This window comes from Talpa europaea (assembly GCF_964194135.1).
Source record: "Talpa europaea genome assembly, chromosome: 12".
In the NCBI taxonomy this organism is placed as follows: Eukaryota; Metazoa; Chordata; class Mammalia; order Eulipotyphla; family Talpidae; genus Talpa; species Talpa europaea.
Genome location: NC_140079.1, coordinates 56,003,947 through 56,028,593, shown reverse-complemented (window position 1 = coordinate 56,028,593; position 24,647 = coordinate 56,003,947). Strand labels below are relative to the sequence as shown.

Below are 24,647 nucleotides of genomic sequence, written 5' to 3'. Positions count from 1 at the left end.
TCCTTCTGCCTAAAACATTCTTCCCCAAGATATCCATGACATTTCACTCAAATGCCATCCTCTCAGTATGGCATTCTCTGACTATCGTATTTCAAAATGTGTGTTCCTGACAACACTTCCACAGGTCCCATATCTCCTTTCTTAATTTATTGCTCTTTATAGTTCTTATTACCACAAAATATGTAGTTTAATTGTCTATTATATTCATGTATATTATTTAATTTCTACCACCAGAATATCAATTTTATAAGGACAGGGATTTTTATCTGCTTTATTCACTGATAAATTTCAAGCACCCAGAACAGTACACATATAAAAGGCTCTCAAAAAAAGATATTGAATACATGAATCATGCAACACTGGTATACTAGGAGAGTATGCTATGATACAATAGAACAGAAAAAAAGTTTGGAGTCAGAAAAGGTTTCAGAGGAGAGAAAGTATTGAAATTGGCTGAACAAGAATTCTGCACTGATGGCAGCAAAGTGACACAGTAGAGTGACAGACTGTCAATGTGCAAAGACATGTCTTCAAGATATGGTTTATCAGTACTGGAGAGAAATCATCAAGTTCAAAATAAGATCACTAAAAGCAGGTCAATGTCTTAAAAACCATGTTACTTGACAAAATAAAAAAAGGTAATGAACTCTATGGCAAGATTTTATGTAAACTTTAAAGATCATACAGGTCAAATCATACCATACTATATATTTCATAAATATATAAAATAATACATATGGGATAAAAGCCACTTTTGAGGTGAAAATACTAAAAGATCTACAACTTGAAAAACAATGCTTTCCCCCATTCTTATTCCCATTGCTGGTTCTACCATCTTTTTATTCAAGTCAAAATATATTTCCTTCCTTTCTTCTTTCTTCCCACTCACTCTTTGTTCTCATAGGACTAAGAGTAAACTTCCTATATAAGCTGTCTGTACAGGATATCCACTTTAACACAATCCTACCCTATAGCACCAGGAAAAAAAGGGAGGGGGGGCAAATTTTTCAAAGAGAAAACATCCTAACATTTTCCTGGGGCTGAAAATGAACATGTGTTAAATCACAAAAAGTTAGAGAACAAGTTAAGGAATAAAGCAAAAAACAAAAAACAAAAGACAAAAAACAAAAAACAAAAAAGGTAAAGGAAGAACAAGTAAATGCCACAGTGTTAACTAGTGGGTCTATTCTATGCCACTTTCTCTCTTCACTTAAGACAGACAAATCTGGATGACTCAGATGTACAGTACCCGCCCAATGCAAGAGTGTAGGCTGGGAATGTTTTACTTTTGAACAATGTGAAGTGACTACCATATATTAGGTACCTTAGATACCTTACGTAGTGAATTACTATCTTTTGTCAGTCATGCTACCTAGGCAAATCATGGATTTAAGATGTCTATTGTCTTGAAGACTCTGATTATCACTTGTGGAATACAGACAGCAGAAATACATTATGATTATTAGGTAATTTTATTATTTTCTCTACTGATAATTCTAGAAGGATACAATAAAAGTAAAGCAAAACAGAAATAGTAGCTTGTGCTAGGTCAATTATCAGGATTAAACTAATTAAAATCCAGAATGAAACAAATTCAGCGGTAAGTCCTAAATTTAATGCTTAATTTTATTTAAAAACTTTTTACCAATAAGTTATCAATAACTTTATCGGTTTAATAAGAAATTTGTCAGGTAATAATTGGAGAAATTAAAATACAAAATTTTCAGTTTCACCATTCCCAAGTATTTTACAAACTCTATCTTGCCAGAATTCTACTTTATCTAACTGTATATTCTCTAAGCTAATACTTTTTAATGCCTCTTTTCAAAACTGTATTAGGTGGTTAGATAAAATATTCAACAGTACTCAATATAGTATAAGTTCGTCATATCTGTATGTCACATGTAGCCTAAAACCACATAACAAATTATTTGTTTCTCTCACTAAGTATTGATTGAGGACCTACTAAGAAATACCATTAGGAAGAAAAAAAAGCACATAAAACTTCACTGACCAAGTGGAAAGCAGTAACAGTGACAGATAAGATTTTTTGAAATCTCCATTCATAATGAGTTGCTGTAATTATCTATTTACCTTTTCCCAAATGATCAAATCTGAACCATACCTGTCAAGTTGGGTAGAGTAGATTCTGAGGCCTCACTGCATAAGCAGCAGAGAGATGGGTCCTGATCTCTGCCATAACTCTGAGGTGGAAGCAGAACTGTCCCAAGGACCATCCTCTGGCCAGAAGCACGAAGTTAAACTGTGCTATGTAAAGAGGAAGTTCAGAATTCCACTCTCTGACAAGCAATACCACATGTGTGACGTTTACTCATACACTCAGTGGCCAGAAGAAACCAACAGAAGGGTAAGCATTTACAAGTTTCAAAGTGGGTGGAGAGTAACTGGAAGGAAAATGACTGGTGATTAGGAAGACTGACTCAAAATGGAGTTACTTTAAAACCTCAGGAAATATCTTCAAAACATAAATAAAGTAAAATCCAACACACATATGCGTAACAAATAAAAAAAGTTTAAGAATCAGTACTACAGATGTATTTCATTCCCAAGTAGGTGGTAAGAGTGGCAAAGTAGTTTCCTTGGCAAAACCCAAACACACTTTTAAAAGAGAGGAAACGCCTAAGCAGACTCATCTTTTGCATCACTTAAATTAGTTCAAGAAACCACAAATCCAAAGCCAAACAAATAGTTACAAACTGATTCATAAGCACAGACCCAGGAAATGACTGCCTTTACTAACATTTGGTTCTATAGCTTTAGTAAAGATTAAACACAAGGCACAAAGGTGCTGTAAAGTTTTGAATGTTAAGCTTTTATAAGCAAAAGCCTTATCTTTGTTAACATATAAGGGATAAAGTTAAAATTGTAGAGTCTGAAGATGAGAGTACCTCATGAGAATTAAACTAGCAAAATTTACAAATAACAGATGACTTTCATTGCATAATTTGCAAAAATAATACAAAGATACCTATAACAGTACAGCTGAGAATATTCATTGGTTTGATATTTATTAAGCACCTACAATGTACCAGCCACTCTTCTAGGTTCTAGGTCAACAAGAGTAAGAGGATGAAATGAGCAGATAACAGGAATGAAAAAGCCTTCAATAAAGCTGGAACATAAAATTATATTGGTGCCTCCCTTGTGGCTCAGGGGTTAAGTCACAGCATTATTAAGCTATCCAAAGCCACTGTGGCATGAGTTCAATTTCCAGCCAGGGAGCTAACCCAGAAGGCACAGCAGACTTTGCCTGTCTCACCTGTTGCTCCCTACAGCAGTGTATTTCAGTAGACCAGCCTGTTTTGCTCCCCATTCTGTCTCTGGTGAATCCTCTCACCACCACACCCCTACCTCTGGTCTACATCCCGGTTCTTATATGCATAAATAAATAAATCTTTGGGAAAAAAATTGTAGCCTATTAGAGAAGGAATGACTTTGAGGTAAATATCAGTTTAAGAAACAAAGCTTAACATCTTCATTGAAATGAACTGTTCTAGTCATTAATGTCAACATCATGGAGAAAACAAAAGTTAAAAATTACTAACAGTTACCTCATTAATGACTCGGAATTTCAAATTCCAAGCTGAATTTCTCCTTCCCCTAGATTATAAAAAATTTAAGAGATAGGAACTCCATAATCTATATCCTATACATATCTATATTCTGTATCATATGACATTCTATTTGATCAGTAAGTATAAGTTACCAATAATTAACAGCTACATTTTCAAATATTCCTATATTATTATAATCAGGGACAAAGAGATGGATAAACAAAATGTGGTATACATACAACTAACTATTATTCAGCCATAATAAGGAACAAAACTTTGATCTATGCTGCAACACCAAATGAAATAGCCCAGATACGGGAAGACAAATGTCTAATTTCACTTATTAGAAAGTAGTTTATAAAATAAATTTTGTTATGTATGTTTTACAATGAAAATTCCCCCAACCCTTTATTGTAATTTATTTTATGCAGTAACAATGGCTTATAACATTGTATATGAAGTTTAGTTACCCTACAAGGCCCATTTACCAAGGCATCCACAGACCTCCTCCATAGTCCATGGGGTCCCTACTTGCTTTGCTCTCCCCCCCTTTCTCCTCCTCTACTTGTTGTTTTAACAAAAATAAGAAGAAAAAAATGCTTTGAGGTCTACAAAGATCTCTCCTTATCATTATTTATTACATTTGAGATTAAAAGAGGAGTGAAAGAACTTAAAGAACAATTTGGAGAGGTATTTAACAGATTACTCAGATGTTCTATAAGAGAAAGGGAGAAAATGAAATGGCTGCCAGGCTGCAGGGCTTGAATAACTGGGTAGGTGGCCATGTTAAGTTCAAAAGTTCCACTATAGATAAGCAAATTTGAGGGATATAATTAAACACCTTGATATATAAATCTGTAGCTCTAAGATGATCCCAGGATACATTTAAAGCAAAGGATCTAGATGGGATCTTTAAGTAGAAAAGAGTTAATACAAAAGTACAGGACCATTCCTACAGGGAAACAATGATTAAAATATAAAGATTTATTTGAAACCATGAAGGCTAAAAAGAAGTGAAAAAAACATTATCCTCAGTGCTAAAAAACTGCCAACCCAAAATTCCAAATCTACAGAAAATATTCCTTCAGAATGAAGATGAAATAAAAATATTCTCAGTTGAAGGGACGATCTCATCACTCACAGACCTGCTTTAAAAGAACTGTTAAAGGAAGTTCTTCAGACAGAAAGGAAACGATCCAGAAGGAAACTCTGGAACATTAGGAGCAAAGGAAGAAAAACAAAAACGGTAATTATCTGGACAAAATTCTTTTCCTCTTGGATTCTTTAAAATATGTTTCATGGTCGCAAGTAAAAAGTACAATACCATCTATCAAGACTCTCCAATATATGTAGCTATAATATATAACAAAGGTAACATAAAGAGGGAAAATAAAACTGCATGATGTTAAGGTTTTCTATTTCACCTGAAATGATGAAATAATGAAGATGAATGTGAAAGTTTAATATGTATATTGAAATCTCTAGAGCAACCTTACAAAGCTCACACAGAGATCTAGCCCAAAACACATCACACTTAAGTTATAATGGAATATTAAAAAAAACAAGTTAATAATCCAAGAGAAGGCAAGAAAGGATAAAAAGAGGAACAGAAAAAATAAAACGGTTAGTAAAAATCTAAACATATCAACAGTTACATTAAATGAAAATGGTCTTAACACAATAATAAGGCAAATTATCAAAATGAATATGCATTATGATCCAACTACAGGGTATCTAAAAGAAAGTCACAAGCTGTCTAGAATAAGTAAATTCAGAGACAGAAAGTACCTTAGTGTTAGCTCATGGCTGATGGGGGTCTGGGATATGGAATGATTGCTAATGGCTATGGGGTTTCTTTTTGTGGTGATGAAAATGTTCTAAAATTAGATTGTGCTGATGGTTGAAGAACTCTGAATATACTAAGACCACTGAAATATATATATTTTAAATGGATAAATTCTATATATGGATTTATTTTCATAAAGCATTAAAAATATTATGCTTTGTGAATGAAGTCAGATTAAAAATCTACATATTACATGATCCATTCATATGAAAATTCAAAAAGAGCAGAGAGAAAGCACATGCAGTTTAGTGGTTACTTGGGACTTGGGTATTAACACTAACAAAACTACTTGGATAATGCAAGGGACCTCATGATGGAAATGCTATAAAACTGGATTGTGGTGAGGGTCACACAATTCCATACATTTTTTTTAAAAATCCTTGAATTATATGTTTTAAAATAAAAGGTATATGGAATGTGAAATCACTCAATAAAGCTACTTTTAATAATGCATAAAAAGTGGAAAACCAAACCAAACCAGACTTTTGTTCTTTGAAAGATCCTGTTAGAAGAATAAAAAGCTAAGCTATAGACAGAAGAAAGTATTTGTAAGCAGTATCTCTAAGAATACATAACCAGAATATATAAAAATCTCTCAAACTCAAAAATATCAGTCTCTTCACCAAATGAAGTCTCCAAAAAGGATGTAGGAACTAGCAAATATGCTCAACATCAGCTGTCAATAAAAAAAAAAAAAGCAAGTTAAACCCACAATGAGTTATCACTATACACCTAATAGTGTGACAAAAAAAATAAACACCACCAAGTGTGTGCCCATATAATGGAATACTACTCAGCAATAAAAAAGGATATATGGATACACACAATTTGTTGGCTCTCAAAAGCAGTATTCTAAGTTTCCCAAAAGACATTTGTATCAAAAGGTTACATTCTCCAAAAGACAAAACCACTGTGGTTGTTAGGGGTGATAGGTATCAAAGCTGTGACTACAACACTAGCACAAGGGAACTGGATGATGGTTACACAAGTTTTCATATGGATAAAAATTCACGGAATTCTAAACCCAAAAGTCAGTTTTACCATACGTCATTATGAAAAAAATAAATAAATAAATAAGTGCAGGATCCAGAACTAAGACCTAAAGAACTCCCACGTTTTGAGAGCAAACAGATAAGAGGAGGAAGCGAAGGAGAGTACGAGAACAATCAGTAAGGAAGTGTTGGAGTTAGGTAGGCTCTGCTTGGCCATCTCGGTAATCTCAGTCAGTAAATGACATAAAAAACTCCACCCCCATCTTCACACATCCAACATGTAACTACAACTCCCAGCAGTCGAATTAACAGAGGAAGGGGATGGAGGGGCTTCTGGGATGCAGAAAGGAATCACACAACCATTGTGTGGAACAGGTTGAGGTAGGGGTGGCCATGCCTCTGGTGGATTCAGTTTGAATGCTAGACTTTGAAGTCTGGCTCTCTCCTTCTCTCCTAGCTCTTTGGGTCCTGCCTGGCTTTCCTGCCAGTATGTGCCTTGGATTCACTCTCTTGGCAGCTCTGCTTTGGGGTTTTGGCTAGTTGGCTCTGGGCCTGGCCAATTTAGCTAAAGCAATGCCCATAGGAGAATAATTTCAGATTTTACTTGATAATCTGTTTCTAGAACTCCTTCATCTTCTCACTTCGCTTCTCTTCTCTCTCTCCCCTCTTTGAATTTCTCATCAGCTAAAGATCTTTGAGCACACTAGCATTATTTTGCTTTGATGTGTGTGGTGGTTGTATGAAGGACTATGTAGAATGGGAAAGGTTTTTTCAAACCCTAACAGTTTGGGGTCCCTGGGCACCCCTCAGTTTTACCCAGTATATAGTTCTGGTTCCCTGACCAGGAATGAATGTCCCAGTAACAGAAGAGGAAACAAGCAGAGACTTAGGCTGAGATGAAGGATGATCAATAGAGTCAACTACTATTGTGATGTTACAGAGCACAAAAAATTATTCATTGTTTTTATAAACTATAAAGAAAAAATTTCCCACATTCTTATAAAGATCCTCACACATTCCATGTTGCAGAAGCACAATCATTTCCAATTTGGACTTATTACCAAACAACTTATACAGCTTTTGTACCTCCCAATTTTTCTCTAAAGTTACCTCATTAGGACAAATCTTCTGGCCAAAGGACATTTTTAAGACTCATGATACATATTTCCAAACCACTTTCCAAAAAATTTTTACTTCTTTATACTCATCAGCTATGTATGAATGCTCACTTCATGAGCGTTTATATATGTTTTTTAAATTTTAAAAGCAAACATGAGTAACTTGTTAATTTAAATTCACAACTCACTGCTAGTAAGGTAAAACACTGCATTTGAATGTATTCCTACTGAGGTAAAACACTTCCCATTTCTTTGGCTGTCTTTAGTTATTATTTTGCAACTTAATGGCTTAGGCAGTAAACTGAAGTCAACAAAAGGGAAATATTCAAAATGTAATTCCTAGTGGCACTTATCATTAAATGTGACCAAAATAAAAGTTTGATACTTCCCTATGCAGGCAATCAATTTCAAACACCTCACAAACGGAGCTGTCATGGTTTTTTAATAGCAAGGTAACAAAGTGGAGAGCCACCCCAAAAGAACTATCACACAACAGACAACCTATTATCCTCTTTTTCATACCATTATGAAACAGAGAGCATCACAGAGACCTAGACACAGAAAGGTATTTCTAAGACAGACATCCTTTAATGTTTCAGGATCTAACAGACTCTAAAATACGTGCAACTCCATTATTATTAGATTTTAAAAAATAAATAAATAAAGCTAGTGTAGAACCAGATGATCTCTAAGGTGGCAGCTGGGACAGCTCTGTCTGTTATTAACCCTTGTTCCTGACCCCTTAACACAGCAGCTGGAAAGTCTAAGGAAGGAGAGCATCACTTCCACACTATGCTAGTTTACTCTCAGCATTCACCTCTGCAACTTTCTTGTGGACTCAATGCTTTAGCAACAAAATTGGACTCTCATGACAAAAAGACTACCAAATCTGTTGTTAATGCCTCCCCCTCCCCCTTCTTTTTTTTTTTTAAGCCCAAGAGCTCAGGCTCTGTGTTAAGCAAAGGAAGGCCCTGCCATTCAAAAAGTTTTGGTTATTTAAATACTTGAGGTTACAATTTTCATTTGTCAAACAGGAAAAGAAATGTAAGTACTTTGTGGAATTCTTAAATCAGATTAAACAAATATAAGATGTTTAGTGGAGAATTTGACACCATGACTCAATATCTTGATTCTTTCTATAGTCTAAAAGGGGTGCTTTCCTATTTTCAAAATAATCTATTAAATGGTAAAGATAAACTTGCGGGACTCAAGTTGGAAGATTTGGTAAGGCTAACAGAAAATCAGAGATGCCAAATGAAAAATAACCACCAATGAGCCTCTAAACTTTTAGCAAGATTAACTTCTTAGGTTAGTTGCCAACAGTAGTTATAGGATATCTCTGTAGCACTCATATGCTCTCACGTTTCAGTTTATTACCAGAAGAAAAAAATCAAAATGGCATTTCAACCAGGATTTCTCCCTATCCAAATCTTATATATCTTTCAAATTCCTAGATTCTCCTTGAACCTGGCCTCTCTGAAGATTTCAAATTAAGTAATTTCTTCCTTTGCATAAATTCAGAGCATCCTGTGCCTAAAACAGGACCTGTTATACTAACTTGGGATATTGTCAATATGTTTTACTATAATTTATTACTTCTTTTTTTAAAATTTTTTTCCCCAATAAGACTGAAGTTTCTACAGTCACAGACCATTATGCCTCCCTATCCAATGAGATCCAGCAAAGTGCTCTTCTAATAACTGATAAAAATATTAACTCATTTTGAAAATCCCATTGAGACTTTGTCACACCAAAAAGCATACAACTGCATCTTTTCCCTTTTTCAACATCAGTTTCAACTTTTTTCATTAACACTACTTTAAGTATTAAAATTAAACTTAAGGGCCTCCCCGGTGGCGCAGCGGTTGAGCGCTGGGTTGCGAAGCTGCCCGCAGCCTCTGCAGCGCCGGTTCGATCCCCAGCTGCTCCCCGGCCACCAGAGGAGGGTCCCACATGGCGGCAGACCTCTCCTGCCGCCCGCTGCTCCCCTCCCGCCCGCTGCTCCCCTCAGCAGTGTACTTCGGTCCTTCTGCCTGCTCTGCTCCCCGCTCTGGCTCTAGTGAATTCTCTCACCCTCCCGCGCTTCTGACTGTACCCAGTGCATGTATAAACGAAAGAAAGAAAGGAAAGAAGGGAAGAAAGGGAAGAAAGGGAAGAAAGGGAAGAAAGGAGGGAGGGAGGGAGGGAGGGAGGGAGGGAGGGAAGGGAGGGAAGGGAGGGAGGGAGGGAGGGAGGGAGGGAGGGAGGGAGGGAGGGAGGGAGGGAGGGAGGAAGGAAGGAAGGAAGGAAGGAAGGAAGGAAGGAAGGAAGGAAGGAAGGAAGGAAGGAAGGAAGGAAGGAAGGAAGGAAGGAAGGAAGGAAGGAAGGAAGGAAGGAAGGAAGGAAGGAAGGAAGGAAGAAAGAAAACATGCCTCTATAAAAAAAAATTAAACTTAAATTTAAAAATACAAATTTAATTAATTTGTATTTAATTCAATTTAATTCAATTTCTAACAAGAAAAATTAAAAACTGAAAGATTCCTTAGAGTAGCATTCAGCTCTGGAGAGTCATAAACCATTGCAAATATCTAAATTATTATCAACCGTTGAGAATGCAAGCCCTATACCATCCGAATCCTCCAAAGGGTACAAACAACTACCTTTGCTCCTGTAGAGTAGGCACTTTCTCTAATTACAGAACTATAGATGTCAACACTTTGTATAGTGGGGAGAAAATCAGGGTGAGGCCAGAGGTGTAGCGAACAGTAAAGGCAGATTTATTGAAATACACTACCAGAGAGCAGGGTGTGAGACCAGAGAGGTCTATGGCTGCATATCAGGGAGGGCTTAAGGCTCTCTTCTATAACCTATTATCTGCTGGGATGTCTGGCTTTAGGTGATAGATGAGCTTTGATACAAAATGTGTCCTGGCCCTGCTTCTGCATTCATGGTCAAGATATTAGATCTTATGGTCCGTAGCAACCTTACTGATCCCTTTATCCAAGCCTCCAAACTTGCCTGCTGGGCAAGGAATAAGGACTGAGTTTTCAACCTTAGTAATGACACCCCAGATACTTTGGATTCAAAATCTTCTATTACAAAAAAGGAAGAGCACATTTTTCTAAGCAGGACAAATGACAACAATGTAACAAAGACTTAGAAAAAGTATTGAGTATTTAAATTTCAAGGTCAAGAGGAGATATGTGGGGATCTGGATAGACTATGTAATAAATACTCTTTCAAAATAACACTCTTTAAATATGTGTTCAAAAGTCAGTAGAGAGAAGCCTGAGCCTACACTGAGGAAGAAGGGAAAGCAGAAAGGAGGACTGCATGTACTTAATGCCTCTTCTGTGGACCTCAACAATTCATCTATGGCCCTAAATTTGGAACCCTGACTTGGCAAAAGGCTCTGCAGGAAAGCAGATTCACAGACCCCAGCAGGGAGTTTGGCAGGCCCTATTGTGGGCTCAAGCTCTAACCCAAACAACTCACAAAAAGATTTCCTAAAGCCACATAAAAGGCTCTCTCTGAGGATTTTCAGAAAACAATTTCTCCACTTAGTTGTATTTTCTGTGAACATTTAGAAATCCACTCTGAGGAGAGTGGCTAATTCATTAAACCAGCTCCATGAGTTTGTTGCTGAGCAACTTGTCCTCATTAGGAGAAAAGCCTAGAAATGTATGTGCATGTACATAAAATAATGTGAGATATTTGTGAACCAAATGACAAACATCCGTGTCATCCAGACCTGAAGTCAGACTTGTCACAGTAAGCAATAAGAAAACATTTTCAATTTGTGAGAACATCACATTGATGGCATAAAGACTGGTCTAAAGAACTCCTGACAGACTGCTTACAGTTAAAGTAAACTACGCTGAGATGATAACGGCCTGATCTTGGAATGGAGAGCAACAGAGTTAAAGATATCTTTGAATTGCACACTGTTAAGAGCTTGGAGTTGAGGCCACTGGCTGGCCAACAAACTAGCAAGTATAGGTAGTGTGCTACATGAGGAACTGGTTTTTCACTAGTATCACAAGGGTCTCTGACTCAATGAGTGGAGTTTGATAATCTTTGCTACAAGTACAATTTTAATGTGTAAAAACTTTAAGGAATAATAAAAACATTTGAAAAATGGTCTGTTTTCTTTTGCTTTTCTCCATATTTCTTGTTATGTTTGGACCTCACAGATAACAGAAACTTCCATCCTCATTCCTCTTCTTATTTCTTCATCCTCCCTAGCAAAGTGATCCACAGCCATTACTTTTAATTATAAACTAAACTACTGACTTCTATATTAGTTTCCTGTGGTTTAATTGCCATAAATTAAAATGGCTTAAAATAACAGAAATGCATTGTCCCATAGTTCTGGAGGTCAGAAGTCCAAAATCATTACCATTAGGTGTCAGCAAGGCCTCAGCTTCCTTCAGAAGCTCTAGAAGAGAATCCATTCCTTGCCTGTCAGCCTTTGGTGACTATCAGCATCCTCTGGTTTGTGGCCCATCACCCCAATCTTCAAGGTCAGTATCTTCAACTTTCTCTCTGCTTTACATTCATACCAAGTCGTGTGTGTGTGTGTGTGTGTGTGTGTGTGAGAGAGAGAGAGAGAGAGAGAGAGAGAGAGAGAGAGCACGAGAGAAAGTCCCCCTTAAGATCTTTCTCTTTCAAGGACACATATCACTGCATTTAGGGTTCACTTGGATAATGTATGATACTCTCCCTATCACATCTATAAAGACAGTTCCCTCCTCTTTTTGCCATATGAGGTAACATTTACAGGTTCCAGAGATTCAATCAGATACCTTTTGAGGGAGTATTTTTTCTTGCCTATCATGGCTCCCAAATCCAAGCAACCCAGATCACTGTCCAAAGCAACAGTTCAAGTGACACTTTACACATACATAAACTAAGATATAACAAAAGGGCCAAAAACCTTTTAGTTCCTACTTGTAGTTTCTCTCTTTGTGTCTCATCATTTCAGACCCCTCTTTCTTTCCTAATTCCCTTTATCCTGTAGGTTCTAGTCCTTAAATCTCTCTCAAATCCACCATTCCTCTACATCCTTTAACCCTGGCCCAATTCACGCCCTATTTCCTTACCTGAACAGCTATAGCATTCACCTACCTGATCTTTCTGACTTGTCTCACAGGCTCACACCATTCCAGTATAATATCTACACTGCCTCTATGATAGTCTGAAAGCATAAACCTCAAGTTTATATTCCAACTTACAATCTTTGATAAACTCTCTACTGCAGAGTTACGTTCCAAATTCCTTAGTATGGTATAAGAAAGATCCACCATGATCTGGCACTTGCTTCGCTCTCCATCCTTACATTTGCCATTATTTCTTATACCTTAAGCTTCATCTATCTACAATTCTACCAGGATTTCTCTGAACGGATCAACTTGTTTAATTTTCATACATGTCAATTCTCTCTTCCTAAAATCCTCTTCTCCTTTCCGGTTACCTAGTGAACTCATCATGTAACGCAACTCATATTTCATCTCTTCTTCTCAATGTTCTTAAACATTTTTTTCTCTTCACCTAAAATAGTTTGTAACTACACTGCATCACCATTATAAGGATTTTTATTTTGGTATTGTTATTTGGAAGGAGGAATTATCACACAATAACTAAAAATACAGTATGTCTGGTCCCAGTCCTGGTCCTTGTAAAGGGCAGAATAGTCTTATTCATATCCATTCTCCTAGAACATGTATTTCATCTGTGCTGACATTTTTTCTTACTTACAGAATATTTGCCCATCTTCTAAAATCTAAACCCACAGTAATGAAGACAACTAAAAGCAATCATGATCCCATCATGTTTTCATGTATTTTTATCCATTTTTCCCTTATTTTGTTCTTAAAACATATTCTCTTATACTCATAATATTTTGTATCTTTAAGGCCAAAATTAAAAAATAATCCACCAATTCCGATAATTTAAGATTTGGAACTTGGTCACAGAAGGAATTTAATTCACAGATTTATTGGGGCATGTGTAAATTTTATTTCATTTAGATTTTTACTCTACCTTTTCAGATTCTTAAGACCCAACAGCTACAAACACATGGTTTTAAGAGAGAAACTCAGGGCCTCCCTGGTGGTGCAGCTGGTTGAGCACCAAGCTGTGAAGCTATCTGCAGCCTCTGCAGCATGGGTTCGAGTCCTGGGCGGCCAGAGAGATACCCACATGGCGCGGCAGACCTCTGTCTCGCCCACTGCCCTCCTCAGCAGTGCTTTCGGTCCGTCTAACTGTTCCGCTCCCCACTCTGTCTCTGGTGAATCCTCTCACCCTCCCACGCCTCTGGCCTGTACCCCAGCTCTTGTATAAATAAATTTAAAAAATCTTTAAAAAAAAAAAAAAGAAAGAAACTCAAAGCAAATTTTATCAGTACGAAAGTATTTTTTGATATGTATTTATAAGGACACATCCATATTTAATTTTCAAGGATGTACAAAATTTAAAATAAAACACATATGTTAGGGCCTTCCTGGTGGCGCAAGGGGTTAAGTCTCAGCACTATCAAGCTATCACCAGCCACTGTAGCATGAGTTCGATCCCCAGTCAGGAAGCTAACCCACATGTCCTGCCTGCTGCTCCCCTCGGCAGTATATTTCAGTAGATCTGCCTGTTCTGCTCCCCACTCTGTTTCTGGTGAATCTACTCATCCCCTGTACCTCTGGCCTGCACCACCATTCTTGTACGCATAAATAAAAATAAATCTTAAAAAAAAAAAAAAAACACGTATGTTGTAATCCATTCCTAAAACATTTTTCACATTTTGTGGCAAAAATACAACTTCCCAAAATAATAAATAATCCTTACATGTTCTCAAAATCAAATAGAAAAGTTTTCAGCCTGAGTATTTCAGAAATGTATTGCAATGAGCTTATTATAATTTTATTTTTAAATATCATGCTTAATTATATATTGGTATATATTTGTATCTATGAAAGAGAAAGTTTCCTCTCTCCTTTCCCAGCTTTTCATTCTCTTCACAAAAGGTGAATCAAAATTTTAGTTTTCAATTCCACCTTCAATTCCACCTTCCAAATGGAGGACTCTCTAGAAATACATTCCCAAGAGCCTGATTATGGCACACTTTCTCTGTTTACTGTTTTCTCCTGCTTCTTTTTAGAAATTATGTGGTTTTTTTTAATGCAACTTGAAATGTTAAGATCTGTAATTTAGCCCTTGCTAACAACATTTCTTCAATAAAGTCTGAGGCCAAAATGCCAGCAGATGAAAGTGTTTACCTGCCTTGCTTAGTTCCATGTGCATATGCCATCATTCTTGAACGAGAATCTTGTATAAAGGAATTCTGTGAAACCTCAGGAACTCTTACGTTCTCTCCAAGAGGATCTCCTTAATATCATCTCCCTAATAGCACCCCCTTCTATTTCTTACATTTCATTTGTCCTCTTTTTGAAGCTATAGATTTTTTTTTTAAAGATTTATTTATTTAATTATATAAGCACTGGGTATAGTCAGAAGCGCGGGAGGGTGAGAGAATTCACCAGAGCCAGAACGGGGAGCAGAACAAGGAGACTGATGAAGTACACTTCTGAGAGGAGCAGCGGGCGGCAGGAGAGGTCTGTTGCGCCATGTGGACCCTCACTGCGGCCGCGGATTGAACTGGCGCTGCAAAGGCTGCGGGCAGCTTTGCAGCCCAGCACTCAACTGCTGCGCCACCAGGGAGGCTCTATAGATGTTTTTCAGGTAACATTAAGATATTTGTATGTGTGAAGGAATCACCCTGACATTTGTAGATAAGACTCTTTAAACAGAGAGCTGTTTCTATTAATCACTCTAGCCTGCACAAAGCAAGTACTCAAATATTTTTTAATAGTCACAAATTTACAGCAGCATGAGGATTCCATGCAAACCAAAAATAAGTCAAAGTAATTCTATTTCTTTCTACAGTGTGACTGTAATAATAGCTGACCTTTACGGAGCAAAATATGCACCAGTACTTTACACTTTCATTTATGTATTATAATTTACAATATCACTGCCTGCAGCCCTGAAGGACAGGCATTATTATCAACAATGTACATATACTCAAAAATGTTAAGTAACTTGAAATTCAAGTTCCAGAGCTACTTTGTGAAGTCAGGATTCCAAACCTTAGGTCTTATCTAATTTCAGCCCATACTCCTTTCACCATTTCAGGTTCTCTCAAGCAATAGAGAGGCTCAAAAACAACTGGAAAAAAGTCCTTTTCTTATCTTCTGGGGAATCTGAAGGGAGCCAGACTCCCCAAGTGGGTTAACCTCCATTCACCTAATCAGACATAAGATCACATTACAACTAATTAGAATAGCATACCTGTGTTTTCCAACCAGTACATTTCATCAAAGGAAACTGCAAAAGCTGCCACTTACTCTCAGCAGTAATCATAAATTTTCCCAAAGCCAATGCACATGCCTCAGAAAAGAGTTTATAAAAATCTGTGTAAGCACTGACAGCAAATTAACCGCAACAAAAAATATAACCTCTTCTCTAATTAAGGGGACAACTTTCATGTCTTCTTGAAACAATGTTATTTAGACCAAGAGTAAAACAGACTTGTTTTTACATTTGAGTTGTCCTAAAGTACAAGCTAATCTCACACAAAAAAGTAATGTATATGTGGTTATTAGTCATTAAGAAATATTTCTTTTTTTAAAAATTTTATTTATGCATACAAGAAGTGCGGTGTAGGCCAGAGCTGCAGGTGGTGAGAAGATTCACTAGAGACATAGTGGGGAGCAAAACAGGCTGAACTACTGAAATACACTGCTGAGGGGAGCAGCAGGCAAGACAGGAGAGGTCTGCTGTGCCATATGTGGGTTAGCTCCCTGGTGGAGCATACAAATCATGTTGCAGTAGCTGGTGATAGCCTGATAGCACTGAGACGTTAACCCCTGCACCACCGGGAAGCCTTAGGAAATATTTCTTATAGCTCTAAAATAACCTTACCTTTTAGGATACCTGTCATTGTCCTGCAGATAATTCAGTAACCGAACAAACTTTTCATATGATGCTAAAAATCAAAAGCTAATTTTTCATTTCATACTTGTGAATCTATTTTTCCAATATCCATAAAGAAGCATACTTATATGTCTATACACGCCCTATATTTGGGTACTAGCAACAAGATATTTCCTTCTGGCTGAACTCAGATATTTTGAATTGCCTTGATTAAAAGAAACAAAGAGTTCATTTATTACTCTTATTTCAGCAGCTACTTGCTGTGCAAAACAATAGTATCCTCCCATACAGCATGAATGTTAGAAAACCATACTTCAAACTACAAAATTCTTTTTGATTTATGGCTCATATAAACACATATATATAGATAAGATACACAAATTTATATATATACATATACACATGTATGTATGGATACACATATATATTTGTTGTTCAAACAATCTATATAAAACACGCTCAGGACCCAATGCCAACAGTTTTCATTGCTGAACTCTATCTCCAGCTTAAAACAAGACTATCAGGGTCTCGCTGGTGGTGCAAGAGGTTAAGCACAGCACTGTGAACCTATCTGTAGCCTCTGCAGCAGGAATTCAATCCCTGGTGGCCAGGGAGCTACCCACATGGCACAGCAGACCTCTCCTGTCTTGCCTGCTGCTCCTCTCAGTCAGTCTGCCTGTTCTGTTCCCCACTTTGTCTCTGGTGACTCCTCCCCCTCCTACCCCCCCACCCCCTGCACCTCTGGCCTGTACCCCAGTTCTTGTATGCATAAATCTTAAAAAAAAAAAAAGACTATCAACAAAATTACAAAGCTATTAAAAATGGTCATGACATCTTAGTTAATAAGGCTCTATTGAAGTTATTTTGGCTATAAGATCTCTCAGTATCAAACTATGAACAGCTAGTGCTACAAGTATGCGAATACTACGTATTTACAAGACTATGTGTGTTATATTCACAGTAAAGTGAGTGGTGAAGTATATCACTGACTTAATTTGTGTTACGTGGAAAAAACGAAAGGAAGGCACACACACAAAAAATACCATCATACCACCAGCACTAATGTCTTTGTAGGCTACCAGTCCAAATATTAGGGCATTTAAGAAGAGAGGAGGGAGCGGGGAAAGAAAGAGGACGGGATAAAACTTTATAGAGTTATCTAAAAAATAAAAACACAAAATGCTGAAAAGCAGCAGCTAGCAGATTTTCTTCAACAGGATAACTAGGACCAGGTCAAGAAAGGAGTAGCTTCATATATTTAAACTAGTTTCAATTTTGTGTTCAGTTTTTTGAGAATTTCATTTATTCTATCTTGATGGTAAAAGGAGAGAATAATGTACTCACTAATAACATTTACAGGATCAGGCATCAAAACTTTTCCTGAATGCCAGCTTGAGTGTGAGGAAAGCGAATAAGAAGTAGTAAGAGGTAGAGAAAAAAGCAATGTTACTCTAACTCCCTGGGAGTGAAACTTAAATTCTGGACTTGAGGGCATCACACCATCCAGAAGAAATTTAGAAGATAGAGAATAAGAGAAAGTTAACATCTAACAGCTGTTGACTACTTCCTTATATAGGCCAGGTTCTTAACATATATTATCACTAATTTTCATCTTAACACTAATAGGAAGGTACTATTATCCCATTTCTCTGATGGACAGATCATGCGGTATAATACAGAGAGACAGTTTTGGATTAAAATTGATATTCTGCCTCAGGCACTTAGAAGTCTTGAAATTGTGAGCAATCAATAACTGTGATAACAACTAAAGTCACCCTAAACAGTAGAGGAGGGCAGAACTACAACAGTGTTACAGAAGTATATGTGCCTTATTAAATATCCTCCTGTGCTAGAGATCACTGCCCTGGACTGCCAAAACCAAAATGCTTCAAGGGTGCCCACAATCATCTGATTGTTTCATTTTCTGTACTTCTGTAGTGAACTGACCTCTGACCTAAAGACTAGAAATGTGTGGACAAAATAAGTCCTCCATCATGAGGGCATAGAGGGGAGAGAATAATTTTAAGAAATGATAAAGCCAGGCAAAGATACCACAAGAAAATAAAACTACATACTATTATCCCCTATAATAAAGAGGTAAAAATCCTCAATAAATTACTATCAGACTAAATCCAGGAGCATATTAACAGCACTACACACCATACACAGATGGAATTTATACCAGGAACACAGGGTTGGTTCGCTGTAAGAAAATCAATCAATGCAATATACCAAGTTAATTGAATAAAGGGGGGGGGGAATATCATCTCAATAAAACTATTCTTACTATGTGAGAAATTTTTGAATCATAAATTCCTGGTTTATATGGGTAATTCCCTTTTTTTTCCTAAAGAGATGTTCATAAAGTCATGCTTTGCAGATTCTTTCTAGTTGTGTTTAACAAAAATATATGAAAAAATCACCTTTCACTTACTGTATACCTAATACATGTAAAGTGTAAAGTGCTAGGTATATGATAAAAATTTAATTGTAACTGCTCTACAAGACAGCTGTTATATAGTAAATATAGGCAGCAAAGCATTGTGATTAAGAGCAGAGATTCTGGGGCCTCCCCGGTGGCGCAGCAGTTGAACACTGGGTTGCGAAGCTGCCCACAGCCTCTGCAGCACCAGTTTGATCCCCGGCTGCCGGGCAAGGGTCCCACATGGCGCGCAGACCTCTCCTGCCGCCCACTGCTCCCCTCAGCAGTGTACTTCATCATGCTCCCTGTTCTGCTCTCTGCTCTGGCTCTGGTGAATTCTCTCACCCTCCCGCGCTTCTGACTGTACCCAGTGCTTGTATAAATAAATCTTAAAAAAAAAAAAAAAAAAGCAGAGATTCTGGAGCTGGAATCCTGATTTGAATCCTAGTTCTATCACTTACTAGCTGTGTGAACTTCATGAAGTTTAACATTCCTGTGCCTCAATTTCTTTATCTAAAAATGGACTATATAATTGTACCTACTCTTTAAAAAAAAATTGTATCTACTCTTAAATGGCATAGGAATTTGATGTATTACTACATGTAAAGATCTTAAAAGTCTTTACTATGAAAAAGGGGCTATATGTTATTTTGTTGATGAAGATGAAAAGACTGAACAGCAGGAATGTATGCCTTAAGCCCTATCCCTTACCTTCTTCAGACCTCAACAGTGACATTTCTGCCTTTTCTAATTATTAGACTACACTGGATGTTTAAGATAAAAACAGGCCTTTAATTTAGTGTGAGTAAAATGCACACTCGTAAATTCAAAAACCTCTTTAATATGGAACCTTTAGAACTTGATCTCCAAGATCTAGTACTTTTCCAAATAATGGAACATTCTATGCTAATCCTTTCCTTCTCCACAAGTAAGGTCATGCATGGTTAAATAATCACAGAGCACGTGACATTACCCATCTTGCTGGTGAAGGAGTTATAAGCAGTACTAGACAAGATACTGGCTCAAATGTATGGAAAGCTTATTTCATAAATTATCAGTAGCAGCTGTTCATGATGGGATTTGTGGTTCTGATAATTTCTTGATTTTCTGACCATGAATTAAAAAGATTAATTTGTTTAAGAGCTATAAAATATGGTCTGGATTGTGTCCATCTAGTCAAAATTTTTCAATTCTGGTTATTTTTGTAACCAAGGTTTATTACTTTGTAGCTGTCATGGTATCCTGATTAAAGTCATGGGAAGCTACATTTTTTTTATACTTGATTAGCGTAGACTCACACAGAATTAAGCTCTTCGTCTGAACTGATGTAATGTGTTTAAATACAGTCTTCCCTGAGGTTTCCTGTATTGCTACAAAATAATTTCTTACCCAAATGCTCTTCTACACCATTCCTATATATCAAAATATTACTGAAACTGAAAAAGGCTTTTGGAATATGTATCAATGCATATCTAATTACCATATCAATACACATCTAATTCTCATAATACTTTATTAGGTAGATAATAAAGATTTGCTGTTTCCTTCACCTTCCCTAGAAGAATAAAAATTCATCTTTAAAAGATAATACTGGGATGTTTAAGTGTTTAAAGTCTTTTTAAAAGTATTACTCTTAATAATAAAATACAATGTGCCTTATACGACAGTTTATAATTTTTAAAATACAATCACTGAATCTAGAGTTCAACCATGACACTACTGACACTGGCCATATAATTCTTCACTGTGGGGCACTGGTACATGCAGTATACGACATTTAACAGCATTCCAGTCCTCTAGCCATAAATGCCAGTAGCACAAAATCTCCAGTTGTGGCAGCCAAAAGTATCTCAAAAGGCATGTCAAATGTCCCTTGGAGGGTCAGTCACTCCCAGTTAAAAATCACTGATTTAATTCTTACAGCAATTCTATGAGATATAGGGTTTTGATGAAAATCCTGAGTGGTACTCAAACCCAAGTTTTCAGACTCTGATCCAGTGTCCCTTCCTCTTCTCCCTTTATGCCCCCAATGTACCCCTGCATACAAACATGTATAAATGAGTCATAAAACACCTTTGCTATATGTGAAGCATTCTTATGTTCTCTTTCCTTTCCCACTCTACCATCAACTTGCTGGTAGCTTCCCATTGAATTGATTTTGCAAACTTTTGTACAATTTTGCCATTGTCTAAAGCAATAAAATAAACCAATCTGTGGTATTAGTGCTCTAATATATTTTACAAAGCTTTTCAACATCAACAGATAGTACAAAAAGTAGTTTTGGTTAATCCTAGCCAGACCTACATTATCTGAATCTTCTCAGATTTGTTGCTCTGCTAACAAAACCCCAAATTAAATGATTCTCTATAGTGAGTAGATGCTCCAATTTTGGCATACACCAGAATTAACTGAAGGATATGTTGCAAAACAGATTATGGGGCCTCACTCTACATTTCTGATTCAGTTGGTCTAGGGTGGGAGCCAGCAATTTGCATTTTATCATCCAGGGGTGATACTGATGCTACTGGTCCAGGAATCAAACTTTCAAACCACCGCATAAAACTTCCTTAGAAACAAGGATAAGGAATCAAAAACAGCTAACACTTTTAAAACAAGGATACTATAAGTTACATAAGCCCATTTCAAGATGAGTTAATACACATTTAAAATGTTTATTTCAAGACTTAAAAACTAAATCTATATATGTGATAAATAATATTTATCATGTCACTCTTTCCCAAAGTGTGCTCCATAAAAATAGGTTAAATAGATGTCACAGGTCAAGTATTCCATAGTTAAATCAGATTAGAAAATGCTAAATAAAACAAGTCCTATAACAAAGAAAATTCTAAATTATTAGAATCATTAATATACTGTCTTCAAGTCTGCTGTCAAAGTTTCCATTAGAGATGCAAGTAAAAAGTATCTTCAGGTTTCCTGTCTGTCTGATTTTGACAGGCAATATTGAATCGGGAATACAGAAAAAACAAGGAATTTCTACAACTCAACCTTGTAAAAAGCAAAGAACCAGTTTTGCTCAAAAATTATACGTGCATATGTGTGTGTATTTGTGTGTATGTGTGTGCCTATATATATAGACACATACACAGGAGTGATGGGGGAGAGAGAGACTCCAAAAAGCAGCTACAATATACAATAAAACTCAGGGTTTTTTTCTTGGTCTCTTCACTGAGCATCTCGAAAAGATTAGATTATTCCAGAGAAAGCACTCTTGGGATATGAACTGAAGAGGAAGAGAAAGCTTAGGCTATGTGTCAAACACTTTATACACAATTAGAACTGTTTAATTTTCGTAACAATCTTGTGAGGTAAACAACTTGTCCAAGATCACCAGATTATAGAGGACACCATATTTAAAACCCAGCTACTAGTCTGTTTCTCAAGTCCTGTGACGCTGTCTTTTAATGAGAAAATAAGAACTGATGAGAACAAGAAACATAATTGAGGACATGCAAAGGTCAAACAAAAATGAGTTGAGGCAACTCACTAAAACAGGCAAGAAAAAAAACTCATTAAAAACAGGCAAAGGAGAGCCTCACCGTTTAAAAGATAAAACCACAATGTTTAAAAAAAAAAAAAAAAAGTGGTTGCCAGAGAATATGAATGTGAAAAAGATGTGACTACAGAAGAATTGCCCAAGAAAGTTTTTTGGGGATGATAGATTTTGCTGATCATAAGGACTGCATGAATCTATAGGTGTTAGAACTGTACAACAAATAGGAAGTCATTTTTATTGCACAATAATTTTAAAAATAAAAAATGAAGAGGAAAAAGGCAAAAAATGGCTTATAGTACATTTTCACACCAGTTATATAAAAACAAATTTAAAAAACATACAATGGCGGGGCCTCCCTGATGGACTAAGTATTAAGTCTCAGTGTTATCACCGCTACAACCTAAGTTCAATACCAACCAGTAGCTAACCCACATATGACATAGCAGAACTCTCCTGTCTTGCTTACTGCTCCCCTCAGCAGTGTATTTCAGTAAATCCACCTGTTCTGCTCCCCATTCTGTCTCTGGTGAATTCTCTCACCCCCATCCCCAACACCTCTGGCCTATACCCCAGTTCTTCTATGCATAAATATTTTTTTTAAAAATGCAATGAATATCACATCACAGAACACAGGCAACACCTATGATAAAAATTTGCAATTTAACTTAAATCTAAATATTCCACATATTTTTTAAAAAGATTTATTTATTTATGCATACAAGAACTTGGGCCTGGGCCTCCCTGGTGGCACAGCAGGTTGAGCACCACGCTGTGAAGCTGTCCGCAGCATCCACAGCACCAGTTCGATTCCCGGCCGGCCAGGGAGATTCCCACATGGCAAGGCAGATCTCTCCTGTCTCGCCCACTGCTCCCCTCAGCAGTGTTCTCGGTCCATCTGCCTGTTCTGCTCCTTGCTCTGTCTCTGGTGAATTCTTTCACCCTCCGGTGCCTCTGACTGTACCCCAGTTCTTGCATAAATAAATAAATCTTAAAAAAAAACAAAAAAGAAAGAAACTGGGGCCTAAGCCAAAGGTGCTGGGGGTGAGAAGATTCACCAGAGACAGAGCGAGGAGCCGAACAGGCAGATCTACTAAAATGCACTGTTAAGGGGAGCAGCAGGCGAGACAGGAGAGGTCTGCCTCGTCACGTGGGTTAGCTCCCTGGCTGGAGATCAAACTCATGTTGCAGTGGCTGGCAACAGCTTAATAGTGTTGAGACTTTAACCCCTGCACCACCAGGGAGGCGCCTCTTTTTTTGTTTGTTTTATTGTGGTAAAACTGGTTTACAATACTGTATGTGGTCCAGAGGCATAGTATCACACCTCCTCAGATGCATGTCACCTACCACACTTATTTTAGATCTAATCCCCTTCTGTTCAAAACTATGACAAAAGTTTAGAACAAAGTAAGATTCTTCCTAACCACATAAAATGTGTGGAACTCAGCATTCCAAGATCTTTGCATTTTAGCAAGAACACATCATTGCTTGTGTTGTTTAGGCAAAAGATAATGAAATATCTAAGGGATGAAAGGAATGTGCCAATCCTCTTTCCCTCATGGAATTTCCAAAGTCAATGTAGCTAGCACCTGGTACAATGACTTCAATGCAAGCTCAAAGCTGACATTCCTGGGGAAGGACTCACAAACAAAACTAGATCATTCCTAAAGATCTATAATACAATCTTCTGTAATCTGAGCAATCAGCTGTTTCACTGAGACTATGGAAGCATGCAACAACTGTTTATTCACAAACATACATATACTCTATAGTTTCTGTGCATGGAACGTATAGGATTGTGTCTGTGTGTACATAAAGAAAATAATTCAGAGGTAATTCTAAAATAATTCATTAATATATAAATTATCCAAATATATATTGAACATCCACTTTGTGCCAAGCACAACAAGCAAACAGCAATATATCAGTAAATTGGAGAGATGAAATCTGTACTAACACATATGAAATATGTAGTAAAAAAATAAAAAAACATTCCAAGTAAAGGGTGATTAATGAAAGTAAGCAGTTAAATACATTCTAGAAAATGAAAAAAAAAAAGAAAGCGTGAACCCACAATTTCTGTTTATTTTTATGCAGTGCATGCATGTACATAAAGGGAGAGGATCTGGGAAAAACTTTTAAAGCTACACTAGGAATTTCAGATTTACCTCGTTGGCAATTAAAACCCATTAAAAAGCAGTAACAATTTGGAGAGG

General features: G+C 36.9%; 1 protein-coding gene across 7 annotated transcripts in view; it reads right to left on the bottom strand.

The window, feature by feature from the left end:
* ABL2 (ABL proto-oncogene 2, non-receptor tyrosine kinase) overlaps positions 1-24,647 on the bottom strand; it is a gene marked incomplete at both ends in the record, with an annotated part of 100,588 nt that overhangs the window by 23,712 nt on the left and 52,229 nt on the right. For 3 of the 7 annotated variants that reach the window (XM_084250764.1, XM_084250767.1, XM_084250769.1), the window contains one exon: positions 2,126-2,316. The exons of the other annotated variants lie outside the window; for them this stretch is intronic. In XM_084250764.1, the coding sequence (XP_084106890.1) occupies positions 2,126-2,237 (112 nt within the window). Of the gene's footprint in view, positions 1-2,125; positions 2,317-24,647 lie in introns of those variants that run through there. 7 annotated transcript variants of the gene reach the window in all.